General features: G+C 41.9%; 2 protein-coding genes across 5 annotated transcripts in view; one reads left to right on the forward strand and one right to left on the reverse strand.

The window, feature by feature from the left end:
• bcan (brevican) overlaps positions 1 to 4,569 on the forward strand; it is a 46,784-nt gene extending 42,215 nt beyond the window's left edge. For all 3 annotated transcript variants that reach the window (XM_049582737.1, XM_049582739.1, XM_049582738.1), the window contains 4 exons: positions 1,547 to 1,629; positions 1,854 to 1,998; positions 2,951 to 3,133; positions 3,508 to 4,569. In XM_049582737.1, the coding sequence (XP_049438694.1) occupies positions 1,547 to 1,629; positions 1,854 to 1,998; positions 2,951 to 3,133; positions 3,508 to 3,641 (545 nt within the window). In that variant the 3' untranslated portion in view covers positions 3,642 to 4,569. The remainder of the gene's footprint in view (positions 1 to 1,546; positions 1,630 to 1,853; positions 1,999 to 2,950; positions 3,134 to 3,507) is intronic.
• A 5,396-nt stretch (positions 4,570 to 9,965) lies between these two features.
• On the reverse strand, positions 9,966 to 19,421 carry hapln2 (hyaluronan and proteoglycan link protein 2). 2 transcript variants are annotated; one of them, XM_049582778.1, is made up of 6 exons: positions 19,277 to 19,421; positions 18,919 to 19,023; positions 16,300 to 16,656; positions 14,563 to 14,679; positions 14,301 to 14,483; positions 9,966 to 12,130 (listed from the first exon to the last, which is right to left on the reverse strand). In XM_049582778.1, exons 1-6 carry the CDS (start codon positions 19,314 to 19,316, stop codon positions 11,853 to 11,855), a joined length of 1,080 nt encoding a protein of 359 aa, XP_049438735.1. In that variant the 5' UTR covers positions 19,317 to 19,421; the 3' UTR covers positions 9,966 to 11,852. The 2 variants fall into 2 exon arrangements, with proteins under 2 accessions (XP_049438735.1, XP_049438734.1); XM_049582777.1 differs by having other exon boundaries at positions 16,300 to 16,659.
• Between the last annotated feature and the right edge of the window lie 952 nt (positions 19,422 to 20,373).

The following is a 20,373-nucleotide window of genomic DNA, read 5'->3' on the forward strand; positions in this document are numbered from 1 at the left end:
GCAGCTTGGTGTCGAGTTGTGTTTTTCAACATCTTACCGCAGGCCACTGTGGTTTTTTGTAGCACCACCGCCACATCCTACACATTCAGTGAAAGGGAAGAGTGGCATTTTAACTGCAGAATTGGATTTGGTGTGAATGCAGTCTCAGGGAGTTATTTATAAGGAGGGAGGGGGTGGTGCAAAAAGACGGAGTCATGTCAAATCATTTTGAAGCACTGGGGAGGGACTTATGATTATTATTTTGGCCTGGGGAGGGGCATGCAGATTTAAATGGTTGCATTTTGTATTTCTTTCCATTGAGTTTTTTATACAAAATATGTCTTTGGGCAAAACTGCCAAAATTACGCCTTTTATCAAAGTTAGAATCTGTAAAAACAGAAATTATTGCTTGATTTTCACATTTCCAACAGTCCTTGGATGCATCATGTGTGACGGATGCTTCTGTCAGTAAAATAACAAATACAAATCAGAGCTTAAATAGTGACATTTCATTAAAATCACATATTCTAGTCACTATTCTACATCTCATTTAAAATTTGGCCAAAAATCAACCATTTGCAAAAGCTACATCGAAGGGTTAGTTTTAAAAATCTGATAACTAATTTATGGTGGCGGGAGGGTCGTGTTTTTTCTGCCAGTCACTCAGGTAGGCTTGAAATAAAAAATAAAATAAAAAAGCCACCCCGCACCTCTGAATAGTAAAGAACAGTCCCTTAGTGTTTTGTCAAAGTTTCAAAACTCCCTCTGATGTTAAAAAACCTGATAGGTGCAGATCTTAAGGCTTTATTGCAGCAGTTATACCTGGACATTCACACCAACTGTTTTTCTCTGTCTAACATAAGATCCTACTTCAACATTACCATTAAAAGTAACAATATACTTAAAGGCATATAAAAGGATGTGAAAGGTGTGAATTTGGTTGTTTCATCCAGCTGTTCACCAGCTCTCAGGTGTCGAGGCGTCCTTGAACGCAGCAACATTTGAGCAGTTGGGTTCATCCTTTGCTAAAAGGCTCTTTGACAGGGACGGACATACTTCTCACAGCACATATCAATAGTGATCTTTTCTAACATTCCTCCCATTCAAACTCTTGAAAAACCCAAAGTGCAGAGTTTGTTTAAACAGCGAAGCCTCTCAGACGAGACACAACAATGACCTTTCATCTCTCCACTTTTGTTGAAGCCAGTTTTTCCTTGAAAATGTCACGGTTTTTGAAGTCGGTGTCTGTATTTCGTCTGGCAACGAGGCGTTGAGATAGAAATCTGACATTCCTCTGGTGGTTGCTTTTTACTCTGCGGGCAGTTACCATGGAGACAACAGACTGATACTTAGACTGTTGGAGAGGAAGTGTAAAAGAGTCGTCTTTACAAAAGCAGTCGACTTCAGAGGAATTTCAGAAGCAGTGTTGTATAACTGGCGTCTCTATCAGCGCATTTAAAATACCAAAATATTCAGTTTATATAATAAGTAGATGAATAAATTATGATCTAGCTAAAGGGCAGTGAGCTCTCTCTTAATTTCTCTCCTCACACCTTTTTATTTTCAGACAAATACAGAGAATATCAGTGGATCGGACTGAATGACAGAACCATCGAGGGAGACTTCCGCTGGTCGGACGGGAACCCTCTGGTGAGTTCTACTGAGTGTCCATAACTCTGCATTGACTTCTTGTGTTCAACCTGCTGAGAATATAGAACATGTGAGACTTACAGTCCAGCAAGTCCAGTTTTAGTCGTCAATCCAAGAAGAATAGGAGTTTTTTAATTGTTTCCTATGAGTGTCCAAGCTGTCAAAGCTTTGCATCGTGTTCCTTGATGTGACTGTGTTTTCATCTGCTCTGCCCTCTCTGTCAGCTCTATGAGAACTGGTTCAGAGGTCAGCCTGACAGCTACTTCCTGTCAGGTGAGGACTGTGCAGTGATGGTGTGGCACGACGGCGGCCGCTGGAGCGACGTGCCGTGCAACTACCACCTGTCCTACACCTGCAAGAAGGGCATCTGTGAGTTCACCTGCATCTTCTCTGCATCAGCACCACAGGGTGACGATCTGAGGGCTCATTTATACTTCCTTTACGTACGAGAATAGATAGGTTGTAAATGTCACTGCCCTCATGCATCCTTTATTTTGGCAATGATACACCCAATAGATGGCACTAGAGAGCAGAGTTAACAAGATGACGATGGAGGGGGTCGTTATAATGTACCTTTAAATGGAGGCAGCATCGTAGGCGGTGGAAGGCTGTGAGGCCTTTAAATACATTGCAACATGTGGACATAGACCTCTTTTCACTTCACTGACTATCTGGGTGTCTGCAAAAATCAGACACTTAGATTTAATGTTTTTTTAAGACCTTTCAAGGTGGGTTTTAACTAAATTTAAGACAGATTTTTGGACAAAAAGAAGTAGGAATGTTAGGTTAGGTTTTGCCAACAGGTAAGCGCAAGTATAAAGTTGGTTCAGTGGAATGTTAGAGAGTTTTAAACATCAGAAATTTGGACTTTCAGTCACACAAAGATCATGACTCATTTTGACAAAGAGAAACCGAAAAATGCATAAAAGAGATCAAATTTTTGTGGCAATTAAGACATCACAAATTAAGATTTATGACTATTTAAAGACAGTTAAGGCTTGATGTTTTTGAAATTTTGAGACTTTTTTAGGACCTGCAGACACCCTGCAGTATGTTCAGTTTTACCATTTTAAATGTCTTCGTCAACTCCTCCAGCTGTATGTCACTTGAACTACACCACACTATCACCCTCACAGTCTCAGGTTGTACTGCTCCGTTTCATCCATATCTGTAAGCTTTCAGAAAACGTGCATAAATAAGGACAAAATGAAAGCAAAATGCAGACAGTAGGCTCCATCCATGTCCAATTACGTATCTAATGTTGAGTATAAATGAGCCCTAAGAGGCAAAGTTGTCTCTCCATTTTTCCTCCATCCAACAGCATCCTGCGGTGAGCCCCCCAAAGTTCCCAACGCTAAGGTATTTGGGAAGAAACATTTGCGCTACGAGACCAACACCAAGGTGCGGTACTACTGTGAGGAGGGTTTTGTGCAGAAACTGAATCCGGTCATCAAATGCCTGCCCGGTGGCCAATGGGAAGAGCCTCTGATTGCCTGCATCCCAAGTGAGTGCGTTAACTGGTGGACCTTGATAAGCCATAGCTATGATTACCAAAACAAATGTAGGCTAATAAGTGTGTGTGCTCTACATAGTTTCTAAAATACTTAAAACAGAAAAACCTTATAATAGAATCACAGAATGACCTGAATGTGTAATGCAACATCAAAAATGTTAATGCTTTATCTACCGCCACCTGAATATGCCCTCTCACTAGTCTGGACGAAATATATAACATTAAATATGAAGTGTTCTTTGTTGAGAAGGAGTACTGTATGTAGCAGAAGTAGTAAAAATGGCAAAATGACCAAAACTGGAACAAAAACTCATAAAACTTTAAGGCTGTGATCCTTTACTTTTCTGTTTGTCTCCCATCTTCAGCCCCATTGATGGAAGAAGACCCAGTTACCTCACTTCCCTCCCAGCACGAGGCGGTCATGGAGGCTATGGAGGTGATGGGATCAGCCACGGAGAAAGCAGCTCCGCTGTTCTGGGACATTAAGTGGAATGTCTGAAGCCATCCTGCCTTTTTTTACGAAACAATATTTCACCTCCTGTTTTCTTGCGTCTCAAAGACTTTCCTGTCCAGTCTGTGTTAAAGTGTACGAATCTAATCTTTCATCTTAACGTCACATCAAGGCCACAGATCTTACAGTCATGGAAAATCTGGAAAACTTGAAATCCAAACATGTGTTCTTTAGGTAAAGAATGTTACAGAAACTTAAAGAAAATTTGGCCACGTTAAAAAAAACACTCCAAGCCTGAATGTTTCTTGATCCCGAGATCCCTGAAAAAAAAAGGCCATCCAACATTTCTTATAAAACAGTCGTATGAAGAGATAAGAGCGGATCCTCCACACTGTTCAAAACAGCAAATTTATATCAGACACTTTGATTCAACATTCATCTTCCCCTTTTTTATTTAAGGACTTTCTAATTGTTAATTTGTGTTTTCAGCTCTGGACAGTTGGTCAAATCCTCTATTATCTTTTGACGTTCACACAGAAGGACAACATTCATACAGGAGACGGTCATAAAAACATCCTGGAATTTAATTAACAAAATGATTATGAACACGCAAGTTCCCTTATTTCTTTGCAGAGTCACTTATCAGCATCAGAATACGTTAAAATGTCAGATACAGTTCTAATCAGGCTGAAAATACGAGTTAATCACATTAATGTACATGTTATCAGTCTTTGTTACGCATATGCCGGAGATATACTTGCTTTTAACCACGTATTCACGCAGAATTTCTCACATACTCGTCTATGCACTGGGCATGTTACTGGAGGATTCCACTAGAGGGCAATAGAGAACTCAGACTGTGTAAAACTTTTGGATTTGCATGATGTAAACAACATACATGATGACAGTTGAAGAGGTCACTATTGCTGTGTTACATTTACCTCAGTTGGAGGTTAGAGCAAGGAATGACATCACATGAGAGTTAACCGCGTTCCAGAGACAACAAGTCAGAAATCTAAGATGTTGTTAGCCAGTTTTAGCCAGGTCAGTTGAAAATTCCAACTGGGAACTCAGAAATTGCAACTTCCCTGTGTGAATGGAGCACATGATTAATTGTTTATACTTAAGGTGCTGACACACCAAACCGACATCAAAGAGCTAGCGGCCACGAAAGCCAACTGTTGCGTCGTCTATGTCTCCTCACGTCGCCCTGTGTCAGTTGCATTTGAACACACTACAAAGACTACATCTGACGGCCAAGTGGCACGTACGTTCTGTGCCTGCGTGAGAGGAAATAACGCAAAAAGGGAAACCAGAAGTCTGAGTAATGCATGAGATAAACAGAGTAGTGGAGTGAGAGAGTGGTACAGCCGAGGGGTTTCCTATCTGTGCAGCCGAGCATTGCAGCACCTCCACAGACTATTACATCCAGACGGTCCTGGTGTTTTCTCCGCAGGCTCCACTTCACTCAGCTGCCCGATAAACCCGCTGCTTCTTCCCACTTTAACCTGAATAACAAACCAGGGCTCGGTGCTCCGGTTGGATCCAAACAGAGAGCCGGGGCTAGCTCAGAGACTAGCAGAGGCTAACTGGCTGTGCTTCCCTCCGGTCATGCTGCGGCTAACGCTCCGCTAGCCGCTCCCAGCTAGCCCCAGTTTGTTATTCAGGTTAAAGTGGGAAGAAGCAGCGGATCTGTGGGGCAGCTGAGTGAAGTGGAGCCTGAGGAGGAAGCACCGGTTAGCCCCGGTTTCACTACAGGCAGATTCACTCGCTACAGGGGTGAGGAAATAAAACCTGAACAGCCAATCAGAGTGATGTCTCTCACCAACAAGCTCTGCCGCCAATTCAACATGCTCAATCGGTGGAAAAGCCGCCAACGCCAATGCCAACGTGCTGATGGTGCGGGACACACCGCAAAAACTGGGGCGACTTTGACCGACAGCTTGGTGTGTCAGGGCCTTTAGATCACCGTGTAAAAAAGACAAAACAACAGCCGGGTGAGCGCACATCAGGGGTCAGCACTCTCAAGTATCAAAAGAGCCATTTTGACCAAAAATAATTAAAAACAAATCGGCCTGGAGCCACAGAACATATTTGAGCCTAATGGTAACACTGCGTATTAAGTCTAAATTAGCATATCAACATAAAAAATAGGTCTAACTGAGCATTCGGAAATGTTTTACCACAAGGTGGCTCCTCTGTTGTGGGCTATTTATGATTATTTGGTACTTTTACATCGCAGCATTCGCAGTAAAAGCAAACAAATCTGTCCATGCACTATTAGATTGGCTATTTTCCTCTGAGACTTTAACTTTTATGGATTTGGAATCCATTGCTAGCCTAGCTTGGAGGCTCAAGACTAACCACCACTGTTGAGGTTTGGCAAAATGTAGAGGAAAAGGTGGCAGGTTATAGACGAATGACACACATTTTAGTTGTGTATATATCAAGCACAAGGTGACAGTGGCAGGTATATTTCTCTCATTCTGCCAACACTGCCTCTAATGTTCATGCATGTCTTGCATCTTGTGGACGCCTTGCGTTAATTTCTGAGGACGTGCACAAACAACGCTACAAATGGACGCAGGATACGCGAGGCAGCCATCAAGCACACATGAACACAGAGTTAAAAGCAGGAATATCTCTGGCCTAAATAAGCCAAATTAAATATTACATAAACCAAGCACCAGTTAGGTGATAGGAAGGATTATGACCCAACCAGTATATGGAGGGTCAAGGGATTCACGAGAATTTAAAAACAAATATAATGCTGGAGCATCCTTTCTTTATTCACATGTGGCGTGCTTTACTCTCATCAGCAGCAGCCATTCTGTAACTAAACCGTTTTTAAAGTGGATTTTGCAAAAGTGAAAATGAACCTGCTCTATGACAATGTTAAATTCATAAATTTGACTGCTGGTGCCGTACATGCTGCATTTAACAGACTGCTGTTCACAATAGTTTGCAGTTTAATTTTCAGCATCAGTTGATCTGAAATTCACTAAAGACTGTTGTACGTGCAGTCTGGAAGGTTCCTTCTTTCTAGTAGATTTGCATCAGTGCTGAGAGCTGCTGCTGCAGTGGCTCTCTGATACTCTTTATTTCCCCACAGACTGCTGAAGTCTTTAAATAAATGTGGTCATGTAAAGGTTAACTCCGCAGGAACTGTTGGGTAGCCTCTTAACACAACAATCAAACTTGGCCCCTCCTCCCCGCGCTGCTACTCTACCATCATAGGAACATGACATTTGTTGTAATAGAAAAGCTGATACTTAAGCAAACTAGCTAAACACCTACCTGTCCAGCAGATAACAGGCCAACTCGTCGCTCTTCATCGTCTCCTTCAGTGCTCACCAGTGAAAGTGAAAGCAGCCAAACCCAGATTCACTTTATTTTGGAACGAGCTCTGTCTGCTTTGTGTTTCGCCTCACTATATTTGCTTTTGTTTCAGCGCTGTGTCTGTGCTTTTTGTGGCTTCCTCTTGGATGTGTGCTGCTTATGCTCTGACACCTTGTTTCTACCTTTTAAAAAAATCCCGACCTCACCTGTACGCGACAGCAAGATAAAAAAGAAAATCCAGGCAGAGGGCAGAGTCTCTGCTGCTTAGCATACCTTAAATGTGTGTTGAACCTCTGACAACATGTATGTACAGTCTACTGTAGGAAAAAACTGCACCCACAGAATTTGTATGGAGGAAACAACCCAATCATCAGAATAAATGTTGGCACTGAACATTTCTGCAAACCACAGATACGTTACATTTTAAAACTATTATGTATCAGATACACTGAAACTTGACATTTCTTTAAGTTTCAACAACACTGTGGTTAACGTGTGGTCAGGTTTAGGCACAAAAACCACTTGGTTATTAGGGGTGAGGGAATCAATGCAGGGTAGTATTGCGATATTTTTGTGTGGGGATATCATATCGTCACACAGTGCCAGTGCCACATGTTTTATTATATGAATTATTAATATTACAAATACAAGTTAAACTTAAGGTAGCCTGCTAAAATAATATGATCAACTGCTTTTTTCAGAATCAGAATCAAAATGTCTTTACTGTCATTGTACATGTACAACAAAATTGAGGTAGCAGCTCTCAGAGTGAGTGCAATAAATGTATAAGTTGAATACAAGGCAGCAAAACAACAGCTATAGAAATATGATAAAAAGAAACTATGAATAAGAAATATCACTAAACTGTACAAAACAAATTACACTAGTATACAGATTTACACTCTTCAGTAAACTAGATGCATTTAGCTGCTGCAAAAAATGGCTGAGGTGAGATGAACAGACTAAAACCCTTATCTTATGAGATAAAACAGATGCTGACAATGTTTTCTCTTTGGGGACGTAACTTACAGTTGAAAAAAGGTGATAAATCACAATATATCGCAATAGATTTTATTGCAATACTCAGCATATTGCAACATATTGAAAATCACAATAGTATTGTATCGTGACTTAAATTTTGGTTATAGTTAGGGAAAGATCAGGTTTTGGCTGAAAATACAGGGTTTTGGTGGCGCTATCCTGGCAGGAGATGCAGCAATGTCTCGGTAGACAACAACCACTTTTCGTGCCACTCTGCCTGGTGGAAAAACAGCAACAGGTTGTTAAAACATGTTTGGTGGCTTAAAAACAGCTGGTAAAACAGCAATGACGTTCTAAAACATAACCGACTGGTCGTTTGTTGGTCTCAAACAGCAGTCTGCAGCTTTGCAGGTGCTTCTCCTAGTTGTCAAGCCATCCACCATTCCCTCCACCTCCTACTGACAAAGTTAGCTCATGTTAATATTAATAGAACTACGTCACCTTTAATATTGATATGATACATATGAAATGTACAAACATAATGTATTTATAGTTCACAGAAATGTACGGTGCCAACATTTTATGCTGACCATTAGGCTGGAGGAAAAGCACTATTTACGGTGTGATATGATACAGCTGCACAGGGTGTAGAAACTTTGTGGACTTTTTAACACAGAAATCATGTTTTTCAATTAATTGCAACTTTGACATAAATGTCCACCTGGTATAAACCTCATCTGTACCTGGATACGTTATCTGGATATGGACATCTGATCACATGCCTTTGGTTTTACACCTGGTATTAACTGTATTGTAGTTATCTGGATTTTGCAAATCATGTAGGCAGATTAACACTTGAATAAACATGTATTTTATTTTCATATAATACATCCATGTACAGGTTATATATTAATGCCAGGGGGAAATGGCATCTGAGTATCTTGTACGTAGCACTCAAGCTCACTCACTCTGTTAATTGACACCTAATGAGTCACCTGTGTGTGGAGGAGATTCCTGCCAGTGATCAGAGATCACACCTGAGGTAAATACAGGCAATCAGACTGAACCTTGGCCATCCCAGTGAATGTGAATCAATGCTTTTCTTTTGGCCTGCAGTCCCACTGTGTTTCAGGTCAATATCCTTATTGTTTTTTAAACGCGAGCAGATAAATTGTTTTCTCAAAACGCAGATGTGCTGAAACATAGACTGCATCCTCTCCCTCAGTCCTTTTGAATATTATTTTTATTTACGTAAAGAGAAAGTACAGACAGGGAAATGAATGAGATTTCACAGACACAGCGCTGAAACACCACCTGACTTTCTGTGTGCACACGTGACATCTTTATGAAGAGTGCAGACTGCTCGTCCTCTGGTGCTTTTTATTCGGGTGTGTCTGTTGTATGGTTTGCTGATATGAACCATACTGTATCTGTGTTTGGCCAGAAGTGTATTTAGCACACAGTCTCCTAATCAGAGTTTAATTTTAAATGTATCTAGATGTCTTTGTACTGGCTCAGAGCTGATGGCTGATCTTCGGGGATCAATCCGGAAAAACAAATGTTTCAATGATACAACAATATCTCATCTACTGTATCTTTTCTAGTTTTTACAGAGGTACTGTAATAGACACTGTAACAATGCAGGTGATGTTAGTTGTTGTCAATCTAATCTAATGTACAAGTAGAGATAATAAAGTAAAAGTTGATCCGATGAGAGAAATACACTGTAGCCTAAATTTTCACTGTTGTTAAATGTCTGTTGATTTAACCGTGTACAAATTAACACATTAAAAATGTTTGTAAAAATCTACTTGTAATATGTATCATGATCATATGACTCCTAATTAACAGTAGCTTAAAATGTCTAATAATTTAAATCCATAATAACATGTAAGCGAGGGGTGAGCAGAGGAGAGCTGCACATGCTGCACCTTTAAACAATGCACAACTAATTTATTGGCAAATTAATACACTGACATGTGAACATATCTTTATTGAATAAATCACATCACATGTAATTAATTTACAGATAAACCAGTTCATCCTTAAAGTAACCAACAGTGTTATTTACAGTTGAGAGTTTTAGCGTCTTTGAATGAGTTCACAGGAAGCAGTTCAGTCTCGTGTTAAATGGATATGCCAACAGGTGCAGTGATCGACCCAACATTAACCAAACGTTTCATTTACCTTCAGTGACAATGACAGAAAGTCAAGATGTTATTACAGGTTTAGTGCAAGATGATTGTGTGTGTATGACATTTGTTTTTCTCTGTCATTCTGCCAATTCTCCCATTAGTCAAAGTGGTACGTGCCCCCAAAATAAACAATGGTAAACCAACAATTATTTCATAAATGATTATTAATTTTAAGAGACTGACAGGGGAAGTAGAAATAGTGGTTTACCAGCCAGAATCAAATTACCAGCATGTCGGCATGCTGCAAGTATCCTTGTAGAAAAAAAAAGAAAAAAACTTTTATATCTCACGTGGTCTGTGTATAAAGATGGACAACATGAGAGCTTTCCAAAAGTGAAGCCAAAACATCTTGATTGCCCCCTGGTGGCTGGCTGCAGTAAAGGTCATAAACTCCGCCCACTCCATGTCAGCGGATGGGACATGAACCAAACCAGAAACTCAGAGTGTAGGATAAATTTATTTTTCCCAAAGATGGTTCCTGACATTTTAGTTTGGTTTTAATTAGTAATTTGATGCAGTAAAAAGAGGGTTTGACGTCATGACGGACAGCGACACATACCAATCATTGTGCTCGTGATCAGTGGTGCTGCTCACAATTGGTTGGACGGATTCATGGGTGGGAGCAGATTGCTACTGTGCAGAGTCTCCTCAAAGTCAAGGATGATTCCTTGATAGGTAAGGTCCTTACAAGTTGGGTCCTACTGTAGAAGCTGGGCAAGACGCCTTCCTAGCATTTGGGGAACATATATTGTAACAGGCTATTAAGTGCCCAGGTGTGTGTCATTAAAGAAGCTCTGCTTTTAATTCCAGCAAATCGTATGAAAAGATTTGCGGGTAGTGCATGTCTGGTAAGGATACAAAAATGCATCCTTGAAAATTCTCTGAAGGAACGACTTGATCTTCGGTAGAATTCAAAGGATTCTTGATATTGGAACAGTCCTATGACATAGCCTCCTTGTAATTAATCCATTTAAGAATACTTCCTTGACTTTGAGAAGCACCATGTCTACAAAGATGGATGACATTAAAGCTCCCCAAAAGTGAAGCCTGGTGGCTGGCTGCAGTATAGGTCATAAACCCCGCCGGCTCCATGTCGGTGGATGGGACATGAGCCAAACTAAAAAGGTCAAATTTTTCCCAAAGACTGTTTCTGTCATTTAAGGTAGTTCTTATGATTGACAGCTATGTGTGCTAATCAGTATGCTCGTGATCAAAAGCAGTGCTTGCCACTGGTTGGCTGGGTGTATGGATGGAGCTCTATATCGGCGGAGACTGCTCCTGCGCAGACTCTAGCTCCAAATGACTAGCGCAAAATGGCAGCAGCCGTATCCAGGATATTTTGGCTTTACTTTTGTACAGTGGGTGTAAGTAGAGATGTGTCGCTTGTCTCTATATCTCAGTTTGATGTAAATTTGTCTTTGTCTCATATGGAATAAGCCAAAATCAACCCCATGTTTTAGTCCTATATATTCTCTGCATCTATCAAGTCAGATAGAAATGGGGTCTTTGTTTTAGAAATGAGTCTAAAGTATGTGACTAATTTAAAGATATTTGATTTCAAATATAACCTTATAATTCTCCTGTCAGTAATTGCCTGCGGCTTCAGATGGGAGGTTTCTTGTTCAGGACTATCCGTTGGTGGATCAAGCTGTGAATGCTGTGCAGTGGATTCTGGGCCACTCAGGCATTTTGCTCTGACCCTCAGCTCTGTTGAGACACTGATGTAAGTTGTTTTTGTTTTGGGCTACCTGTAGCAATAGGCACCGTACAGATACGTCGTCTTTTTGGGGAATCCAAATGAGCGCACCCCCGCTTCAGGGATGCCGCCACAGTGTTCCCTGGGGTTGCTGATGGGAAACCGTACACTGCCGTCTCTCAGCCATCCGCCGTCACACTGGTCGTACTTTTTGAAATGCCAGGCCGAGTAAAGCTGGCCGACCAACGCCAGCTCAGCTCCCTGACGCTGACATGCGTGTCCTGCCTGCTCGAAGGAGAAAGACCCTGACAAGTAGTAGACAGAGCCTGTGAGAGGAGGAGAGGGATATGAGATATGTTTATATGCACACAGTAATATTCCACTACTATCCAAAATATGATATTATTCTGAATTGATATGGGTCATGTACAACATTTTCTGTTTGGACTTTCCGAATTAGGCCTTTTTCGGAATGAAGCATTTTCCAAACAATACGTGGAATGTGCTCAAATTATTTGGGTTTTAGGAGCAATTCTTCGGACATGCATACAGCACTTTAGGAGTATCTGTCTCAATTGGGGATTTTACTAAATATTGCTACACACTGCCTCTTGCCTTTTATATGGTCAGCTCTTTGTGTTGTCATGGATACATTGTACACAAACCAACTCACCAAGTTTGTAATGGTCAAAAAGAAAAGCCAACATTGTTGGATATCAACAGGTTTTTGGATATATGCACATTTTGCAAGAAGGTGGTTGACTGAATGAAAGATGGAGGCTGTGTTCACATGGTCCAATATGTCCACCACTGGGCCCAGACCTTTGAATCCACCCACTCCACTGAGTCAAGCCCAGGGAGCATAAGCACATACAACAAGCAGCAACAGTGACCCACCGCATGACCCTGTTACACGTCAGGACGTAAACAGAGGACTTGGCGGGGATGGAGCACCTGCCACAGCAAGCAAACACGCCAGCTGTGGTCATTTTGACTTGACCAGCGTACTTCATTACAAACTGATTGGCTGTTGAAACAGGTGACGTGCTATAAAACCAGCCGCTGTCGATTTGACCAGCTCAGTTGCAGATGACACCGTCAGCCAGAGTTGATCAGTGGTTCCTTGCTTAAAATTGAAAAATAACCAATGAATGCCTTGGTGGGACTCAATTAGCCAGTCAGCGTCACGGGCAGCACTAATGCCGTTGTCAGGTGTTGTCAGGCAGTGCACTGGAACCAATGAGGAGTAATGACGATGGCGAGCACAATAAACAAGACAGATGCTGCTGTGGAGGCTCCTGTTAGTTGACATGTTTTCTCAATATCGCCAGACATCATAGACTGTTAGCATGGCTACACATCAGCGTGCAGTTAAAAGGACATTAGATTCAGGTGGACGTTGGTCTCAGGTGATTGGTTAGGGAAAATGGAATCCCCCTCCCCAAAGAAATCCGAGTCGATGCAATGTCAGACTAAAGACAGAAACTAAGCAACGACTTGACAACTGTCTGATATCAGGAAAGGCAACAGGCGATGCACCTCTCTGTATGTTGACATGATAAACAACATGGTAAACAGAGTATGCAAATTTGCATGTAGACTAAATAGAAGTGGATTTTCATTTCCATTAGCAGTGTACACAGCTTCGTAGGAATATTCTTTTTCAGAATCAGTTCTTGCCCACTCTGCCTCTCTGTCCCTCCTTTCAGCCACTTCCCCAGGCGGCCCCCTCTTTGCCGTTCTCTACCTGTCCACCAGATGCCCTCAGACCATTTGCCACAGGTCCCACTCACCTGACTCTCATTCACCTGCAAACCTGTTTCCACGTTCCCTCATCAGCCCTGCAGCAATGCCTTTCCTGCCATTCCCATTACCAGACCTTCTCCTTCCGCATGCTCACCTGCCTCCCATTTCCCCAATCAGTCCCCTTCTCCCAGTCAGTATTGCTATGCACTTTGCTTTCTCACCATCTGAACCTGTACATTAACCCGAGCCTCTATCTGCTGCCTGCCTGTAAGCTGATGAATCATCTGTCTACTAATAAATCCCTGAACTCCTCCTCTCTGACTGGACAGTCTGCATTTGTGTTCTTTCCATCTGCTTTGCACCCACCAGTCTCACCAACAGATTTTATTGTTCTGTCAGCCTACTATCAGTCCCACTCTCACACTGTAGCTGCTAAAGGTCAGCTTGTTGCCACACAAAGTTGATATTCAGCAACACTACAAGAGGAAACAAACTGTTTCTATGTGGAAATCTCACTATGAACCAAACAAGGCAGAGCAGCAGCTAATATGAGGAGACCCAGCCTGCAAATGACAAAAATACTAAGATGAAAATAAGAGTTTTATGAGCATTTACATTTCTATTTCTTATATTCTTCTCTAAGATACGGAGCAACTTTTCCTTGGACAAAGTGAAACTCCAGTTTGCTTCCAGCTTTCTGTCAGTAAATCAGACTAAACGTTGCTCCAAGTCGATCCCCTCACAGCTTACCAGATGTCTGGGAGGTGAAGCAGAAGGCATCGAAGCGATCGATATTTTTATCTTTTGGTCCATAAGTGCGAATGCCGGGTTGCAGCTCCCCTCCACAGGCAGGACGAGGATGAATGATGGGGTAGTGAACGGTCCCATCGCTGAGCCAACCGGCATTACACCAGTCCAGACCCTCCGTCCATGCTGCGGGAGGACACATGCTGATTTTAGAGAGCTGATATACCTGCAGACATCTTATTACTGGTTTGACAGTATGTGGTACCCCTGTACAGCTGGTTGTAGGAAGCTAATGTGCCATCTTGCTCGGCACAAGCCTCTTTAGCTTCACGGAAGGTGAATCTGTAGCGGCCACTTTTGCTCTGATATGGGAACACCACACCTGGAGATAGAGGGATTTGTCAGTGTTTCTGTTTTTACATATGTAGCCAGAGGAGAGGAAAACGATTCGTCTTTGTCCAGCCTAACTGAGCTCAATATAACATCAGTATGAGATTTTGACCATTGTCTCATGCTTATTAAATTCAGCTCCTGATAAACAGTCTTCCTCTTGTCTCAGCCTGAGCCTAACATAGGATGTTAAAAAGCATTTTTCCCCTTTCAAATAATCAGCTCCAGAGATAACAGTGAGATCCAAATTTGTCTCAATGATCAGATTCAAGTCTCAGCTCTGTGTATGAACTGTTCTCAGAGCTAGAAACCTCTGAGAAGCCTGACGAACTCCTGCTGATTTATTCTTTTGCTCCTGATTTCTCCTGAATGGGGGTTGAGAAGAAACAGATTTGAATTTAGTCATCTCCAAATAAAAAGCGGATTTATTTCTGATGAGACAAAGAAAAGACTGCTGTGAACAGCAAGATTTTCATCCGAATACTGTATCCCATAAATCCTCTTTCGTCAATAGTGTGATTCCCAGCTATAAACCCTCAAACCCTATAAATCCGTGTGTCTCTGTTCAAGCAGTGCTTCAACATCGCTCGAAATTTTGTCTGCACTCAGTTTGAAAGAGAAACAGAAAAAGAAGTTACCACCACAGCATTTCACTGGCCCTTGTGCTGCGTTCTACTGTTTACTAACTTCTTTTCCAACGTTAAACATGACACACCAACAAAAAACAAAACAAACAAACAAACAAACAAAATATACAAAGGCATACTCATCTGCTGCAGAGCTGTGTACATGGCTGTGGTTAACTGGCAATGGGAAAGGAGTCTATTGTCTATTTTTAACTAGTTTTCCCACACTTAAAAAACTTGCATGTGCAAGCTAATTTGTGTGGAAAAGGGTGTTGAGTACTCCAGGAATGATAGTTTTCTGCAGGCTAACACAGAAGTTAGCATCACCCTGGTTCCCTCGTCAAAAACGCACAATAATCTTCACAAATGAACACCACTTTGATGATGTGTGAAGCCTCCATGCAGTCGCCAGAAGTAAAAAGCTAACGTCAGGCTATGAAGGAACTACGCTACAGTCGCATGACTGAATATCCCAAACACAGCGAGGCTGATATGCATGATGATTTGTAGTCTCATTTAGCCACTTGTCAGCACATAACAGCTTCAAAACTCTCAGTGTGGTATTTACTGACATATTTTATGTAGGAGAACAAAACATGAAAGTCTCTTCAGCTCTTGTTAATCAGAGACCTTATTTCAGATATCTAACCAACAACCCACTGACCTGGAGACAAGAGAACCAGGAGTGCTAACATGCTCACTCATTTCCACGTTTTAGGACTCCTGCAGCACACTATATCAAAGTAGTTTTGCTGCTTAAAACTAAAACGTTAGCCATGTGTTTAAAACTGCAACAGTTAATGGTCACTTACAACTTATTCTGTCATTTAGGTATGAGGACGTGTTGATATCCTGTCACCAGTAGAGGTGCTAATTTAGTGGTTAATTTTGTCGCATGTTCTACTTCATTTGCACAAGAGACACCTGGTACATTTCTTTAAATGAACATTTTGAGAAAACACTGCGCTCATTATCGCTTCACTAACCTTCAATCCTCAAAGTAATGACGACACTTTCGTCCTCGATGCCGTTGACAAGCTCACAGCGATACGTGCCGCCATCTTCCAGCTCAAGGTGGCTGAGCTGCAGGGAGGCGTCCATGGTGTGAGCCTTCCGGAGAGAAGCCCGCGGGCCGAGATGGCCGTATGGCTTGTGGGCATGTGCATTTGATATCATGATAATGTTCTCTTGCCCCACGTGTTCTGGCTCCAGCTTTGTCCATTTCACTTTGTAATGGCTGGGTTTGGTTCTCAGGATACATGGCAAGGTGACGTTTTCTCCCCTTTGGGCGACGACCTCGGCGTACACAGGCGGCTCGAGGAGGTACTTGAGCTTCTTGGATGCTGCTGGTGAAACGGGATCCAGGTTATAAATTAAACTAAAGTTATAACTCCATATATTGTAGATTCTAACATATTATATGAATGACAGTGAGATTACATTTGCATGTCTCTGTGATTGTTAGTTAATACTTTTACCTCTTTGATTTGGATTATATTTAAGATCATTTGTTTAATTAATTAACATTCCTATTATTACTATTCCACTGGTCACCAGTTACTTTAATGCTCACGTGTCATTGTGACTTCTGACAGCTGTCAATGGGCTGTAAAGCTGTCATCTGTTTGCAACTCAGTCGATGTGATGCATCGTCCCAGAATGGCCAGAAAAGCATGCTCTTTGCATACTGCAAACTCCGACCAGATGTAGTAGAACATCCTGATATTTCTGGCATACTGCATTTGACATACTATATATTGGGACATACTAAATCTTTTTCTGGCACACTATATAGCAGCCTATGGTAGTGTGGGCATTGGAATCCACAGTAGTTGTAGTCTTGAATATGGTGACTCTGCAAGATCCTCCGCCTTTGCAAATCTTACAATCTTACAAATTCACATGAGGGCATGTCACACTGAAGTCTTTTAAAAGTCTTTTCAAACTCTTCCAGTAAATGGTGGGCATAACTCTTCATGTCATTACAAATCCAGCCACTTAGCTCCTTCCCCTCACCTGATTGTCTCCGCCCACTAACTCACCTGCTCCACATTCCCCTGATTAGTCCAGCACTATATATGCACCTGGCTCACACCAGCACTCTGTTGGAGAGCAGCTGTCCAACATGTGTTAGTGTGGACTTGTATGGTGCAGTTCAGCAACACTTTACTGCCTTGAATTTACCTTTTGTGTATTTAATCTCTCAATCAGCCACTATATAGTATTAAAGCATCAGAAGAAGAAATGTCTAAGCAGGCCGACATCTGAACGATGCCTGGATGTCTGCTACTGATGAGCTGTCAGCATCTTTAGAGTGTCTTTGTACTCTAAAGATGATAAAGAAATGGGAATAACTGTGCACAATGTCAGACCATCTGTCCTCGAAGGCCACTCACGAGAGTGTCATATTCAAAACGCGTTCTCATACCAACTCATCAAATACTGATGCTTTGTCGGAGCTACATGTGAAAGTATGACGCCTCCTGTCTCTGTGTTCAGGGATGGCATGTCAGTTTACACTTGTTACATGTTTTACATGCAATGTCTCTTTTCGAAACACTTCTGTTTTGACAGGACATGTGGTTTCTGCTCATTACATGCATTCAGTCTTTTTTAACAATGTAATGTATGTAAAACACTTTAAATTTATTTCCTTAAGTTTCTGCAAAAAAGCATGTGGTTTGGTTTAGAAAGAAGAATCATGGCTTGACTTAAAATAAATACGGTTTTTACCAACATCATGTGAACATGTGACATATGTCATGTGATATACATGACTACCATCACATGCAACGCCTTCTAGCACACTACATTTTTAACTTTTCTAAAAGATTACTTTTTTGGGCTTTTTGCCTTTTATCGATCGGACAGCATCAAGTGTGAAAGAGGGAGAGAAAGGAGACGACACGCGGCAAAGGGACACAGGCCGGATTCAGACCCATCGCCGCTGCAGCAAGGACGCTGCCTCTGCACGTGGGATGCCACTGGGCGCCCCAGCACACTACGTTGTTATTAAAATAACTCATTGACTTCTGGTTTCACGCAGGGCTCCTGCATCAAAATGCAGACATTTGTTCGACCCATCCACCGCCCCTCCTGCCCGCCTTATATGGACTTTCTCGCTCTTTGTACCACGGAAGTCGCCGGCGGCATTACAAACTGCTGCTTGTGTGTCATACCACTGCATTGCATCCCTCTGCGCTGATGTCTGATGCCAACATCTGACAAAGCAGCTGTATTTGACGAGTTTGGTTGTTGTCTCCTGCGTTAACAACTGCTGCTGCCTGCTGCACATCATACTGTGGCAAAGGTGCCTCTGTGGGTCGGCGTCTGACGCCAAAATTACAAAGTGACAGTATATAATTAGTTGGGATTGAGAGCTGTGTCAGGAATTGAAAAAAGAACACACCTTCACACCCCTGTCCAAACGCTGTGTAAAGCAGGTGTGTGTTGGTTTCAGAAAATAAAAAAAATGATTGGACACACACACTTTGTTGTTGTAAGGATGTGGGCGGAGCAGTTAGATGATCAGAGAGACTTCCTTTGCCATCATTCATTCATTAGACAGACATGAAGGGAAACCTCATCCACATTAATGACTGTACCTGCTCTGTGCGGGCTGTATAGAGCTGAAGACCAGGTGAAGCAGCTTGATGTTATTAGAAGAATCACAGCACAGTTCATCATGAAGACTGTTGCTCTTTTAGTTCCTGCAGTTCATTAGAAAACAGCACAGAGTTCTCACTAAGATTCAGTCTTTGGTGCACAAAACCAAGCGCACTTTGTTCTCACACACCACCTGACGATAAAACAGTGAGGTGAAACTGCAGTAAATCTGACAAATAATCCAAAGTTTCAAGCACTCGTTATATTCTATGGTCCGGCAAATTCCAAGTCAGCTTGTTACTCACAAACTATTTATTCTGAAATCAGCAGTGATGAAGGAAGAAACATAGTTGAAACCTGTGAACTCGGGAAGATGCAGATGTCCGCTCATCCTCATGTGTTGTCCCACATGATGTTTTCAAAGTGTCTGAACTCCAGGGTAACTCATAGTTTCAGGAGGAAGAAGCTGCTGTTCATCCCTGTCAGCTCCTCTGTCCCAGCCCTGAATGTTCAGCCGTCATACGCAGTTCATCTCACTCTCACTCTCAACCCCCCCCTCCTCTCTCTGGTCATATGGTCCAGTCTGTGGTCCACAGTGTGTAAACAGGATTGTTGTCCTCTCTGCTCCAGATGCTGATGACCGTATGAAGGTCTGACATGTTGTCTTTGTCTCTGTTTCCTCTATTGTGAAATGGGGAGTTGTGCTGAGTTTGTAGTTCTCCCCACGACCATTCAACTGATCTTTATGTGTAAAATCAGTGATGTAGAAAAGAGAAACCACTCTGCTTCCAATGCTTTAAATGTTTTATGCTTGTTAGACTTTTGGCCACACTTCAATCAGTGATTTTATAGACCTGAATAAGCCTGTACCTGCATCTTTAACCCTGTTCTGTTCAGTTCAGTTCAGTTCAGTTCAGTTCAGTTCAGTTTGGTTCACATATTTTTTTATGTTTCCACTGTGAAAAGTCGTGGATTGTACCAACAGAACATCCCCATTTTTGTCCCCCCTCTGTTGGCGTACCAACACACTGATCCAATACTAAAGATGAAGCTGAAACCCTGCAGTCTGCTGATTGATCATTAGAGAACCATCACTCCTGCTCAGGGCTGAGTTGTGCCTGGTTTTGAAGCTTATATGTGACCCTTGTTCATACTGTGGCACATTTGACATACATTAGTAAACTATAACTATACAATGAAATGATGTTTAACTTAACTCACTGAGCTGAGTGCAGGCAACTTTTAAGGTGGAAAGTTTACTAGTAATGTTGACGACGTGAATCCATCAGTACTCCTTAAGTTTCAATATGACAACTCTGACCTTTCCATTAGTTTTTATTGTCTCTCTTGGATGACATGCACTTCTAGTAATGAGTGGATCTTCAAGAGTTTTATCAATGTATATTAATTTCAACCGGATTATTTGAAGACAAATTTCCTTCGGGACAATAAAG

Source organism: Epinephelus fuscoguttatus, linkage group LG8, assembly GCF_011397635.1.
Source record: "Epinephelus fuscoguttatus linkage group LG8, E.fuscoguttatus.final_Chr_v1".
Taxonomy (NCBI): Eukaryota; Metazoa; Chordata; class Actinopteri; order Perciformes; family Serranidae; genus Epinephelus; species Epinephelus fuscoguttatus.